This window comes from Protopterus annectens, chromosome 2.part0 (genome assembly GCF_019279795.1).
Source record: "Protopterus annectens isolate FY-2018-M chromosome 2.part0, PAN1.0, whole genome shotgun sequence".
Taxonomy (NCBI): domain Eukaryota; kingdom Metazoa; phylum Chordata; order Ceratodontiformes; family Protopteridae; genus Protopterus; species Protopterus annectens.
Window position 1 is genome coordinate 1,458,993,453 of NC_056728.1, and position 13,755 is coordinate 1,459,007,207.

The window sequence follows — 13,755 nt, forward strand, 5'->3', positions numbered from 1 at the left end:
GGCTAGTTAGGTAGGGAGTTACAGGACGGGTGGGAGTGCTGTTGATTGTCGGAAATGACGTGAACGACATTTTCGACAATTAACACTTGTTTTCGACATTAGGGCCATACAAAAATTTGTACATTCAGCGAAACAATTCGCAAATACGTACACATTTTCTTTTAAATTTCGACATTATGATAGTAAACCTATGTATATATATATATATATATATATATATATATATATATATATATATATATATATATATATACTTCAAAAATGGACAAAACGGCAATGGAGCCTGTAATAAGCTTTCGTCTTTTATTAGTATCAAAGACTTCTTCAGACAATGAAAAAATTTGAAAACCTCATATATATAACAAAAAGTTACTAGTGGGTGGTCTTAACATATATAGTAACCAGTGATCAACAGATATGTAAAAAATGAAATGCAAAGAGTGGTGACCATGCCAACAGTGACTTAATGAATAATGTAGGCAGTCAATCAGTAAAATTAGCATAAAGAGTGATGACCATGCCAACAAAGACTTAATGAATAATGTAGGCTGTCAAACTGTAAAATTGGCATAAAGAGCCAGTATGAAAGGAAAACTGTAACAAAACCACCTAAGTGCACACTTGATATTAATGTTTTCATTGATGCCCTGAGGGGCATCTGCACTGAGCCTCAACTACCAAAGTAGCTCCTTATACTCCAATAGAGTATTAACATCACCAAAAAAGTTATTGACATGTTGTAAAACAAAGAACTTAAAACCAATAAAACCCTGACATGTCCAACTGTGCTTAGCTAAAGCATTTCTCGGGTCCCTGTTTCTAACAGCAGCTAAATGTACTCTGATCCTAGAGGACAGTTTCCTAGTTGTTTTACCCACAAAAAAGCAGGACAAGAATCACAGACTGCAGCATAAACCACATTACTGGTCTTACAATCAAAATGATTTTGAAAAGTGATGTTAAAATTGTTATGTTTGAATTTAAACAAAGGTCCTTTAACAATGTGAGGGCAAGTGACACAGTTGCCACAGGGAAATATTCCTTTAGGAAGCTCTCCAGAAGGTGAGAAGTCAATAAGGAAAGGAGAGTCTCTATTTTCAAAAGAAACTCTGAGCGCCCTGGATCTCTTGTATAAAAATGAGGGATTTTCACCCAATCTATTAGCAACTTCTTGACTATTAGTAAGAATCTCCCAATTGGACAGAATGACATTCTTTATGTTAGTGGAATCCAAGCAAATAGGAATAGGAAAAGCAATAGTCCAATTTTGTATATTATCCTGTGTCAACAATATGAAGCTGTGGAAGAAGGAGTAACAGGGACCGGAGCAGTAATAGAGGTAGAAATGGGACGTGTTAGCAAAAACATCCTGAGAAAGCAAAATATCCTGAGAGGGTAAAACATCCTGAGTGGGTAAAACATCCTGAGAGGGTAAAACATCCTGAGAGGGTAAAACATCCAGGGTGGGTAAAACATAGGTGTGTGTACCATACATATGTTGATGGTTAGGTGAAATCTGCTGCTTGAGTGGATAACCAAACTTGATGATGGAATGAAATTTAACAAATCTGGCTGCTTTGATTTCCGAAATGAGAGAATCCAAAAGGTAATCCGGATAATGTCTTTCTATTAAAAGTCTTTTGAGAATGGCACACTCATTGTTAAAAATGTCATCATTGCTAACCAAGCGTGAGATACGTATAAGTTGACCTCTAGCAATATTTCTCTTCATGAAACGCGGGTGCATACTGGAGTAATCCAAATAATTATTCCGGAAAGTATTTTTTCTATGGAGCGTGGATGACCAAGAGAGACTGACAGGATCAAATGAAATGCATACATCCAAGAAAGTGGCACGTGACCCACAAGAAGCAACATTAAATTTTAAAAAGGGAATGGAATCAAAGAGTGTGTCCAAAAAATAATGCAAATGCTGCTCACTACCCTCCCAAATGAAAAATACATTGTCTATATATCTCCTGTATAGGCGTATGCAGTCAAAGTCAGGTAGATGTATGAGGTAATTAATCTCCCAAGCAGAGAGAACCAGATTGGCAAAGGAGGTAGCCATTCTAGATCCCATGGCTACCCCCCTAATTTGCTGATAGATGGAATTATCAAAGTGAAAGAAGTTACCCTCCAGGACTAAAGAAGCTAAAATGCAGAAAGTGCCAATTCTTTCAGGGCTAAAAGCTGTGTCTTGAGATAGGAGCGCAGAAATTCAATGCCTTCATCATGTGGGATGTTCGTATAGAGTGCCTCTATGTCCAATGTGACTAACAAAATGTTATTGGAAGTAGGTGGATTGTTGTAAAGTGTATTCAGGAAGTCCCAATTAATCACGAAGATAAAATCGGGATTTTTGCACAACTGGGGTAAGAGACCAATCCAGGAATTCAGAGATTTTCTCAGTTTTTGTCTTTTGATTAGACACAATGTGTCTAAAAGGAGGGTTGGTATGGTTCTTATGCATCTTGGGAATACTGAAGAATTTCCCAAGCTGAGGATTGCTAACTGTCATGAAATCAGCTTCTTCAGAGGAAATTGCTTGTTGCTTAAGAAGGGAGTTTAAGACCTTATCAATCTTTTTAAAGGCACGATTGACACCAGACTGCTGGACGAGTGAATAAGAAGTGCTGTTATTCAAATCTTCATTCAAAGTTTTAACATAGCGCTCCTGTTCCATAAGGACAATACCAGTCCCTTTATCCGCTGTCATAATTCTGAGGGATTTATTTTTGTGCAGCTCATTTAGTGCGGACATCTGTTCTGGAGAGAGATTAAACCACTTGTGCTGACAGGGATGGCTGAGTAGTTGTCTGAAATCTCTTTCACAAAGTTTGAGAAAAAAAAAAAAAAATATATATATATATATATATATCTGTGTGTGTATACACCTAAAATGTTGAGTGTCGGTAAGGACAACAGCTGTCTTAATCAACTGCAGATGATCGACTAGGCAGTTGATTGACAGGGATGCAAGATCAACAATCTCCAGGAATGGGAATATCACCTTTCCCCTGGGATTGCACAATCTCAGAGTTAGTATATATAATTATCAGGTGGGGTGCAGGGGGGCTTGTCCCCCTGTAAAAAAATTATTTTCACTTTTTTTGATGATATCTCACAGTGCAGGCATAATGCAGTGTGATTTCTGTGTTTTCCACCATGTGTGGTTGATGTTTATGATGTCGACTATGGGTGTTTTTGTTAAACTCAGGTACACCCATATAAATAGATATATGTGTGTGTGTGTGTGTGTGTGTGTGTGTGTGTGTGTGTGTGTGTGTGTGTGTGTGTGTGTGTGTGTGTGTGTGTGTGTGTGTGTGTGTGTGTGTGTGTGTGTGTGTGTGTGTGTGTGTGTGTGTGTGTGTGTGTGTGTGTGTGTGTGTGTGTGTGTGTGTGTGTGCGTGTGTGCGTGTGTGTGTGTGTGTGGGCTGTGCATTTAGTGAATATTAAATTCTACAGGTGTGTGTAGAAGACAAAAATGCATCAGAAAAAACATTAAAGAGATGGGAAAATAAAGCCAGTTGGAGTACCAAAGTGAAGAAACAAATTAAACTGAAGTACTTTTCGATGCTCAGTGTAAGCTTTAGCACAATAATCTAAAAAGAAGGAGCTGGTGGATGTTCCCTGAAGACTTTGTAGAGCTGTCAGACTACCTGAAGCAGTTCCTTCGTTTTGTTTCTATTACTGTGGGTGGGGTGAAGATCTGGCCAACAAAAGACTGTCACTTTTATTAAGCAGCACTGCAAGGCAGGAGACATTGTGACATTTTCAGCTCTATACTGCACAGCAGATATTGCTTTCTGAAAATATTATGGAGACTACCAAAAAGGACAAATATGTTCTTTTAAATGATGACTCAGACCTTGAAGAGTTTGACAAAATTAATGTGGGTTTGATTCCTCCAAATCAGAAAGAGGGGTAAGTGAAAAATACCTTTGTAAAATCTCTTTCCTGAAGATGTGCTCTTTCTGTGTAATTTATCAGTAACTTTTGATTAATTTATTCCTGCTCTACCTTATGACTACGCTGGATAAAATGACACAGAAGAACTCTTTAGTACCTCATCACACTGCAAATGTGAAAACTGAAATCACTTTATGTGTACTAGGAGGCTTGTCACATTTCTGTAGTACTAAGTTTTACATTTACAGGCTTGCATTCATGTGTTAGAAAGATAGAGAATGTTATTCACCACCAGCACTTGAGTGCAAACTGCTAAGTATGCCAGACTTATGTCAGGCAGTCATCTGTTAAGGTAGCTGTTGAATTTTGCATTAGCAAAATTCCATAATGAGTACAGTAACAACACTACATTCATAAAGATTAAGTGCACTGCTAAAATTGCTTATTCACTTGTTTATTCAGTGTTTTTTTCTATTAGAATATTTTCATTTATAGGCAGTCATCAGTATAAAACTTTACTGAATATATAAAGTATTTTAAGTGTAGAAAATTAAATTTTTGTCATTTACAGCCAGCATTTTGGTTGCACTATCTTTGCTCCATCTTGAGCTGTGGTCATGGCTGAAAAGGGTTTTGAGAACAGTCGACTCTCCTGGTTAAGAAATGTGAATAAATAAAAAAGTAAAAATATATTTTACACAAAGCAGATGCAGAGAGAAAAAACTTGGGTCATTATATATGATGTTTTAATATAAATGTACATTTCAAGAGTGCTCAAAAAACAGTAAGCACTTTTTTCTCTATAAAGGTAGGGTGTGTTTCCGTTTAATATAATCCCCAGAGACTTTGTCCATTACAATTTATCTTTACAAATACAATTCTAGATCTGCCAAAATCTTTTGCAGTTATAGTTAATTCCTTTGGACATCCTTGATATCAAAACCCTGAGCAAATGTACAACAAATATTTACTTCAGTATTCAAGCACAGCATTGTTTACAAAGCATAACTGGATGAATATGTCATCAGTGTTCTGCACTGGCAGCACATTAAACATTTCAAAGACAAGGACAGCAAACAAAGCCAGAAGAAGATACAAATCATTGGCATTGTGCTACCTTACTGTGTATTGCAATCAGTGAAAATGGATATAACTTTAAATTTTATGTACGGTAATATAGGCCAATGTTTCTTGCTTTTTCTTGGTCTGTCTGTATTGACAGTAGCTATTTTACAAGTTTAATGTGCAAAGTAAGAGCAGTACATTCCAAACAAATTAATAGTTATAGTTCCTGTGGATGTCTCTGCTACAGACGTTTAGCATTTACCTTCTTGACAATGACAGGGAGAATATCAGCATTCTGAATTAATTCAGAATTAATACAACTCAAGTTCCCTGTTGCAAAAATGCTGTTGTTCCACTTTCAGTTCTTATACAATCGAGTCACTCATCCATCACAGACAGTTCACTAACCTACTTAACAAGTAGGCCGGGGGAGGGGGGTATGCTTTAAAGAGCTTTTTAAATAAGGGCTGTGAGCTTTTATTTTGAGGTTGGTAACTAGACACCTGTAAGATCAAAGGCTGTATAAAGTAATGTTCCTTTGAACACTGGCGTCCCAAAAAGTCACCTGCTAAATGAGCTGTAATGTTAAGAACAATCCAAAGCTTTGGCTGAAAGCCTTGATAGACAACTACACTCCTAAATTGCTAAAGAGGCATTATTTTTTGTTGTAGGTACAAACATACATTGACATATCTGCAAGCTACAGCAAAGTGTGCCCATGTAATCCAGCATTTGTACTTATTGGCTTGAACTATTTTTTTCTTTTCATTTTCAGAACTATCTACAGTTTTATGTATGTATGTATGTGTGAATATATATATATATATATATATATATATATATATATATATATATATTTTTTTTTTTTTTTTAAATAACTAAAATTCCTTAGAAGATATGTTACTGTTCATTGTTTCCGAGGAATCCCTTTCAGTGAAGAATTATAAAATTAGCTGCCTGCTTTTTTTAACTGATTATAAATTTACATACTAACTACTTCATTGAGAGGTATGTATAAGGCTGTTATAGTGGGTTACTTATTCAGTCACGAGATGAATGAACTGATCCATTATGGGCCTGTTCCAGCCACGTCAAATCAAAGTAAAGGAAAATGTCATGAGGTAATAAAGAATTGAAGTACATCTATAGGAAGGTCTACCCCAGTCCCATTGCAGCATGATTCAATAACTTAGAGGTAATTTGGTGAGTGTTCTAAAATAAGAACAGTCATAGCTCTCAAGTGTTCACATTTCTGCAGACTAGATTTTTGCCTTATATTTTGGTCTGTCCCTCATAAAATGTGCAGGCTTCTGGCAAGTCACTGAAGACTGTAGTCACTAAATAATGACAGACATTTCAGTTTCAAATTTCATATTCTTCACAAAATGCATGCTAAAACAAAAACCTGTTATTCCAGCAACTTTCTAAGTTTAAATATATGCAATCTTTAAAATGTGTCCCTGATTTGGCCTCTTGGGCAACCCCCCCCCCCCCATTATTTTTAGTTTTGTCCAGAATTCATGGGCAAAGAATTTGAGAGGTACAAGTACGGTCTGTCTGTGTAAATAGATGCTTTTAGTTTCATTGTGCAAGTTATCAGATGTGTGCTGGAGATTTAACCCCTTATAAGGGCCTGTAAATGAATGAGCTTCATTACTTAAAAGCATCTTAGGACGGAGACTAGTGAACACGTTATCTGAAAGAGAGGAACAGTTAAAAGCTTTCTGATGGCCAGATAACTTAAGTAGGGATGTTGTAAATAAGTGCTCTGATGAAATAAGTTGTAATAGACAGAAATAAAAAGTTGCAGATCAAAAGAGACATATTAAAGCTAGAAATGGCATAATAGATAGGACATATACCATCTATGGAATGAGTAGCTCTTCTGCAAAAGTGTCATGAGCAAGGGACAGGATTAGGTCAGCAATACTACAAATCGCTATCAGTTCCGTTTGTGAAGACATTTCAGAGTACAAGGTGTAAATCCAGTTAATGTGATAAGAAGAGGCAAGGATCTAGGTGGAACCCTAGGAATGTATTATAAGTGCAACGTTTTAGTTCCTAAATATGGATGAGAATCAACCACACTGTTAGTCGGAGCTAGTTTTACATGATCATAGTGCCAAAAGGCATGGACTTGGCCTTTCTGCAATTTATTTGAAGATGCCTAACTTATAAACTATTTGGATGTGATGACCAGATCAGAAGTTAGCTGTTTAGCTTGAAGAGGTGCTCTTTCACCTCCATGAAGACCGAGCTATTTCCATAAAGGATGATTTGTTATTGGTTTGGCAAACTAGTGCTCTGTTGTCAGAGGTCCAGTTTAAGTAACAGCCGAGGTGAATGCAGTGACAGTCATAGAGAAACAAATTTAAAAAAAAGGCAAAAGAAGGCAATCAAGGACCAATAAGGCTGCAAGTCAGCATAAAACAAATATTTTAAATAAATGCAAACAGAGCTACAGAATCAGTACACATACAATGTTTACAGAGAGCGATAGAATGAGAGTGTAGCCTATTCAGAACATGCCGTCTGTTGGATAAGAGAGAGAAGAAGGATAGGAGCTGATAAACACTGTCATTTGCAAAAGTTGCTATGGAACATCCCAGAGGTGCAGCAGTCAAGTTTGTACTTTAACTCGTCAATTAGCTGGTGATGGGATACTGAATCAGAAAGTTTGTCTGAGCATTTGTCTTTGTCATTGCTCCAATACCCCTACCTCTCAACTGTTCAGATTTTCACAGAATGTCCAGATTTGTGCCTCAAATTTTGGTCTGTTCCTCATAAAATGTGTGGTTTTCTGGCAAATCACTGAGTATTGAAGTCACTAAATAGTGATGTACATTTGAGTTTCAGACTTCATATCTTCCAGAAAATGCACACTAGCACAAATCCTGTTATTCTTTTAACTTTCTAAGTTTATAAAAGCAATATTTAAAATCTGTCCCTATTTTTGGCCTTCGTCCTCCCATTATTTTAAGTTATGTCCAGATTTCTTGTGCTAAGAGGTTGAGAGGAATGTAATATCAGGCTGGGTTACTGTGGTTGCTTGGTTGTAAGAATTGCAAAGTGTGGTGAAAATACAAAAATGGACCACTAGTTTGTCACGATATTGGGCAGCCTTGTTTTAGGTAGGGGGATAACTGGTCCACAGGTCAGGATTTAGGGAAGTCACATATCATGGATTAATAGCATAGATAAGGGATAGGGAGATGAAGTCTAGAAATGAATGCAAGAAGCAAGAAGTCAGCTGAGCCCAGGTAGTCCATGCAGAGGCAGATCCTTAAGAAGGAAGTGACATGTTGTTTGAGTGCCTTAAAAATGAATGACAAGACTGAATAGGCTGCAGGTAAAGCTCAATAGTGTTAACTGAGATGGGTGGGAATTGTGATGACTGCAGGTTGGATATGAAGGCCTTCACTCTCATGGCAACATTTGAGTAAGGCTACTTATTGCAGTTTTATTGCACAGGTCACTATAAAATATTTCTGCCTAATAGGTAGATAACCTAACTGCAGACGTTCTGTGGGGTTGGAAGAGAACTGATTTTACTGGCACGGAAAAATGAGAACTTCAACAGTTTGATGTGTTTTACAATTTTGTTTTCAAGTCTAATGTATTTGCGGCAGTCTATGATTATAATGGTTTGTTAATATGTTGTAGGATTTATCAGTGCACATTATGAGACTTTAGGTCATGGACAAAACCAAATGAAGGAGTCATCCCTGATGCTGCTGCTGTGCGTAAGAAAATATTTCTCCTGCTGTGGGGAGTAAACATGATATTTATGGTCCCCGGTAAAGGTTCAGAAGAAGACTAGAAGAAGTGGTATTTTTATTCTTTTGTTTAAAAGGATTATGTAAAGGGTGCACTGAGTACTGAGAGCTGGATTAAAGGAGACGACTTGATGAATAATGTACTATGCTGTATTTATACAGAACCAAATAATGACTGCATTGTCAGTAGTCTGAGTTTTTGGGTGCACGCCAGCGTTAATGATTTAAGCAAAATCCATCTGTTTTTTAGACAGGGCTGATTGCAATAAAGTCTAAACAACTAAATCAGATAGAAGCCACCAAAGATGATTGACACAGAATCCCTCAGATAATGTGTTACAATTTGTAGGAATGAGCCAATAAAATGAGGATAGAGATTAAGCTGATCCCACAATGAAATTTAGCTCCATCCAACACACCAGAATTCCAGTCAATATAGGATTAAGAAGGCAAGGAGATTTTAGTTTATTAATCTGACCACATGAAGATAAGACCTGCCAAGTATATGTCTGTCTGACATGTTATCTCTGTATTTGTGAAAGTGGTCTATGAGTGTAAGATGGAGTTCTGTCATAGTTACAGACTTAGGTTCAGGCTTTCAAGGTATACTTATTTGTAGTACTGTAGTGCTGGCATGGTATATTATGTATGCCTTTATTGGAAATGCAGATGATATTGATTGGCTTGAGTCCCAATGATGGCATGTAGGTCAAATCAGTTATTTGAGGAATAGGAGATGGTAAGGAAATGTTCTGAATCATTTTGGCAAGTACTGATGCAAGGCAAGTGATCAGACAGCTATGTATCTCTTCTACTTTAATGACAAAGCCTAAGGGTACTTATAATTTACATTTTCATAATTCTAGTACCTTGGAATGCAGAGGAGAAACATTTATCCTTTTAATCAGTGGAGGTGGACCACATACTGCTTAATTTGGAATTGCTCAAGACTGTCTAATGGAGGAAGGGAGACTAAAATGATGCCACAGTATAAAGACAAAATGAACAATTTTAACAACTGGCTAAAGTTTTGGTGTCATTCAAAGGGGATCCAGTGTCTGTCAGCCTGGGATGACATGCTCGACAAGCCACGTTGCTTTGCTAGGGACGGCTTGCACCTGTCACCCCTGGGTTTTCGAATACTGGCAAAGGCTCTTGCCTCCCCCATAGTGCCTTTTTTAGGCAAGGCTCAAAAGACAAACCCACCTCCATAGACAACACAAAGAAAAAAATAAGGGTAATGCTGCTCAACGCCAGAAGTCTAAACATCAAGATGCACACACTCGAGACTCTCCTCAGTATGGAGAATATCGATATCTGTGCAGTAACAGAAACCTGGTTCAAGGCTCCCGAGAGCACCCCAGCACTAACAGGTTATACTTCATACCATGCTTTCCGGCCCCAAAACTCGGACCGAACCACAAAAGGAGGGGGAGTATCCATATTTATCAAAGATACCCACACCTTCAGGTTAGTGGCACTGCACAAAGCATCGGAGACCATCCATGTGCAACTAACAGTGGGCAAAACTGCCTTTCAGTTTGTAGCCTGCTACAGACCACCCTCCCAAACACAGGAACCTCACTCGGCTTTCCTGAGAACACTGGAGAATATGAAGGTCTCTCCAAACACCATTATATTGGGTGACTTCAACTACCCAAACATTGATTGGGAAAACTACTCAAGCCCAAACACCCTTGCCCAACGGTTCCTAGAATTTATAAACTCAAATGCTATGGAACAACTGGTCACCACTCCCACAAGAGGTGAAAACATATTGGATCTGGTCATCACCAACATGGGGTCTCTATGTTCCACACCAGAGGTATACCCCTCATTGGTAAGATCAGACCATAAACTAATCTCACTGGACATCCATATTCCATCCCCATACCTAGCTAAGGAAACCACAGTGAAGAACTTCTCAAAAGCAAACTTCACACTTCTCAAAACCGAGGTGGAATCCTTCAAAGCCCCCAGGCCAGTGGACAATATGGCCCAAAATGCAGAATCCTTTAGAAAAGCATTCTATGGACACCTACAGGAATGCATGGAGTATGCTATCCCAAATAAAACCAAGACTCACTCCTCCAAAGGCAGGAGACCTGTCTGGTGGTCCCCGGCCATAAATAAGCTATACAACAGAAGGAGAAAGCTACTATATGATAGAGCAAAATCCCAAAAAGGGAAGGCGTCTCTGATCAGTACTAGCAAGAAACTACGATCCCTCATAAAATCATCTAAGGCCAGCTTCGAAAGAAAGATTGCACAAGACACTAAAGATAATCACAAGGCCTTCTTTAGTTATGTCAGAAACCTGGGAGGCAACTCCCAGATATGCTCTGAGTTAGTGCAAAATGACAAAAAATACACTGAACCCACAGACATTGCCAACATCCTGGCAGAAAGGTTCAGTGCAAACTCCCCCCCCCTTCCCCCCCAAAAGAGCAAATGTCTATCCCAACAGAGTGTAGCCTTCCTGAGATCACAGATGCACGGTGAGAGCTGCCCTCTCCAAAGCAAAAAACACAGCATCAATGGGACCAGACGGTGTCCCAGGCTGCGTCTTACATGAGCTCCAAGAAGAACTAAACCCTCATATAAAGTCACTGTTTAATCTCAGCCTTAATACAAGATATGTACCCAAGGAATGCCGTACAGCAACAGTGGTCCCACTCCACAAAGGTGGTGCCACAACAGACCCTGGAAACTATCGCCCAATAAGCCTGACTAGCCTGGTCTGCAAAGCTATGGAGTGTATCATCATGGAAATCATAAACAAAGACATTGGGAACCTCCAGACACTGGATCCTACCCAATGTGGCTTTGTTAAGGGCAGATCTTGCCTCTTGAACCTGGTCAACTTCTTTGAAACAGTTACCAAAGCCGTAGATGAAGGGAAGGTAGTCCACAAGGCCTACCTGGACCTCGCAAAAGCCTTCGACACAATACCCCACTCAGGCATCATAAATAAGCTCTCCAGCTTAAATATCAACCCCTATATCACAGGATGGGTTGCAAACTGGCTCAGGGATAGAACCCACATGGTCAGAATAGCAGGTGCCATGTCAGACTCTAAACCAGTTACAAGTGTCATCCCACAAGGCTCAGTCCTGGGACCTCTCTTGTTCGGTATATATTTCTCAGAGGTACAGGCAAACACGGGTGGACTATGGCTGACCAAGTTCGCAGATGACTGCAAACTGGGTGCCGTAATCGACTCTCTGGCTGACACAAGCATCCTCCAAAAGGATCTCACAGAGACAGAAAACTGGTGCCAGAGCCATGGCCTAAAGCTAAATGCCAAAAAGTGCATAGTCATCCCCTTTGGGAAAAACAAAGTGCCCACAAATTACCACATAGGTGGTAATCCATTAAGTACGGAAGAAGTAATTAGGGACTTGGGGACCCAAGTAGATAGCAATCTCTCCTTTGACAATCACGTTGCCAAAGTGGTTAGAAAGGCCTTCTATATAGCCCACCTTATCATGAAAGGATTCACATCTAGATCAAGAGAGGTCATTGTGCCCTCTACTCATCACTTATCAGGCCCATAATTGAATACAATGCCCCATTTGGGATGTACCTTACCCGTCACCTGCAGCAACTGGAAAGACCCCAAAAGTACCTCACCAAGAGGATCAAGGGGCTCAAACAGATGCCCTATGCAGCTCGGCTAAAGAAACTCCAGCTCTACTCAGTTGCGTACCGCCTACTCAGAAGGAATCTGTGTCTGACATATAAAGCCATGTCCAACCCAGAATTAATGGACATGCTTCACCTCAGGAAATCCAAATCCCTTAGAGCTACACGCTCCAGGGACTTGAACCTCGGCACAAAAATAAATAGGACATGCTGGAGGGACAGATTCATATCCCAGAGGCTCCCCTTACTCTGGAACAAAATCCCAATCCATGTTAGGCAGAGCCCCTCGCTGACCCTCTTCAAGAGAAATCTTGACGAGTGGATGGGAGATCGTAAGTTTACCCCTGGGATCTCTTCTGTATCCCTTCTTGACAGAGGTACAGTAAACTAACCTTAAAAGGGCTACCTTCTGTGACCTACTACACAGAGGCACAGTCAACTAATCTAAAAGGGTGGCGAAAGCCAAACACACTCTGGCTAGGCTTATAAATGCCCTAGGGCAGATAGCCTAGTATCAACCTATGAACCTATGAACCTATGAAAAGAGTTAAGTGGATGAGACATGAAACAGAATGATGAGAATGAGAGCAGGGAGAACTCTATTTGGAGATATTAGATTATATGAATATTTGAAAGAGCGCTTGGTAGGGGGAGGTCATGCAACTGACTCATTATATCATAACGTAATTGGGTAGCAGTGAATAAAGGAAGAAAATGCAAGAAACTCATGGCCTCGGCAGGAGACAATGAGCTGATTAGAAGCCAGGCAGCAACAATGTACAATTTCAGACATTATAAGGGCTGTAGAACAGTCAGAAACAGAAAAAAATGGAGGAGAGAAGTTCCAGGATTTATTTAAATCCCCATGACCACTGAGACAGTGTCCTTTACAGGGAAGCATGTCTAGGTAGGGTAGGGAAATAAAGAATTATGGAGGTGTGTAAACAAAGCAAACAGAAAAAGATGGAGTAGACAGCAAGCAGGATAAGGAAAAGCATAAAAAATGTGAGCAGTGTAATACTAACCATAAAGAGAAACAACTCAGAAGTAAAGCTGCAACAGTAAAAGGATGAATCTGTAGATCATGTGAGATGTTCAAAACTAGGAACAGTAGGCCAAGTACTTAGAAGTCAGTCTCTGAGGTTCATTACTCAAATGAGTGATTTTTTTGAGTCCAATCTTTTAAAGTAGTCTAGGGCAGAGTTAGGTGTTGCTGATTTACCCAGTATCATCAGCTTGAAATCACACCGGTGGGGGAGAAGTTTGGTCACTTTCTAGTAACAGATATCAGGACAATGTCATAGAAAGTTGCGTGGTTATGTGTGTAAGCATTCTTAAACCTATTACTCAGCAGCAG

General features: G+C 39.3%; 1 protein-coding gene across 2 annotated transcripts in view; it reads left to right on the plus strand.

Annotated features, from left to right (window-relative positions):
* The first annotated feature begins 3,608 nt into the window (after nt 1-3,608).
* Nucleotides 3,609-13,755, plus strand: part of LOC122793532 — a 781,784-nt gene continuing 771,637 nt past the window's right edge. For both annotated transcript variants that reach the window (XM_044061662.1, XM_044061663.1), the window contains exon 1: nt 3,609-3,927. In XM_044061662.1, the coding sequence (XP_043917597.1) occupies nt 3,821-3,927 (107 nt within the window). In that variant the 5' untranslated portion in view covers nt 3,609-3,820. The remainder of the gene's footprint in view (nt 3,928-13,755) is intronic.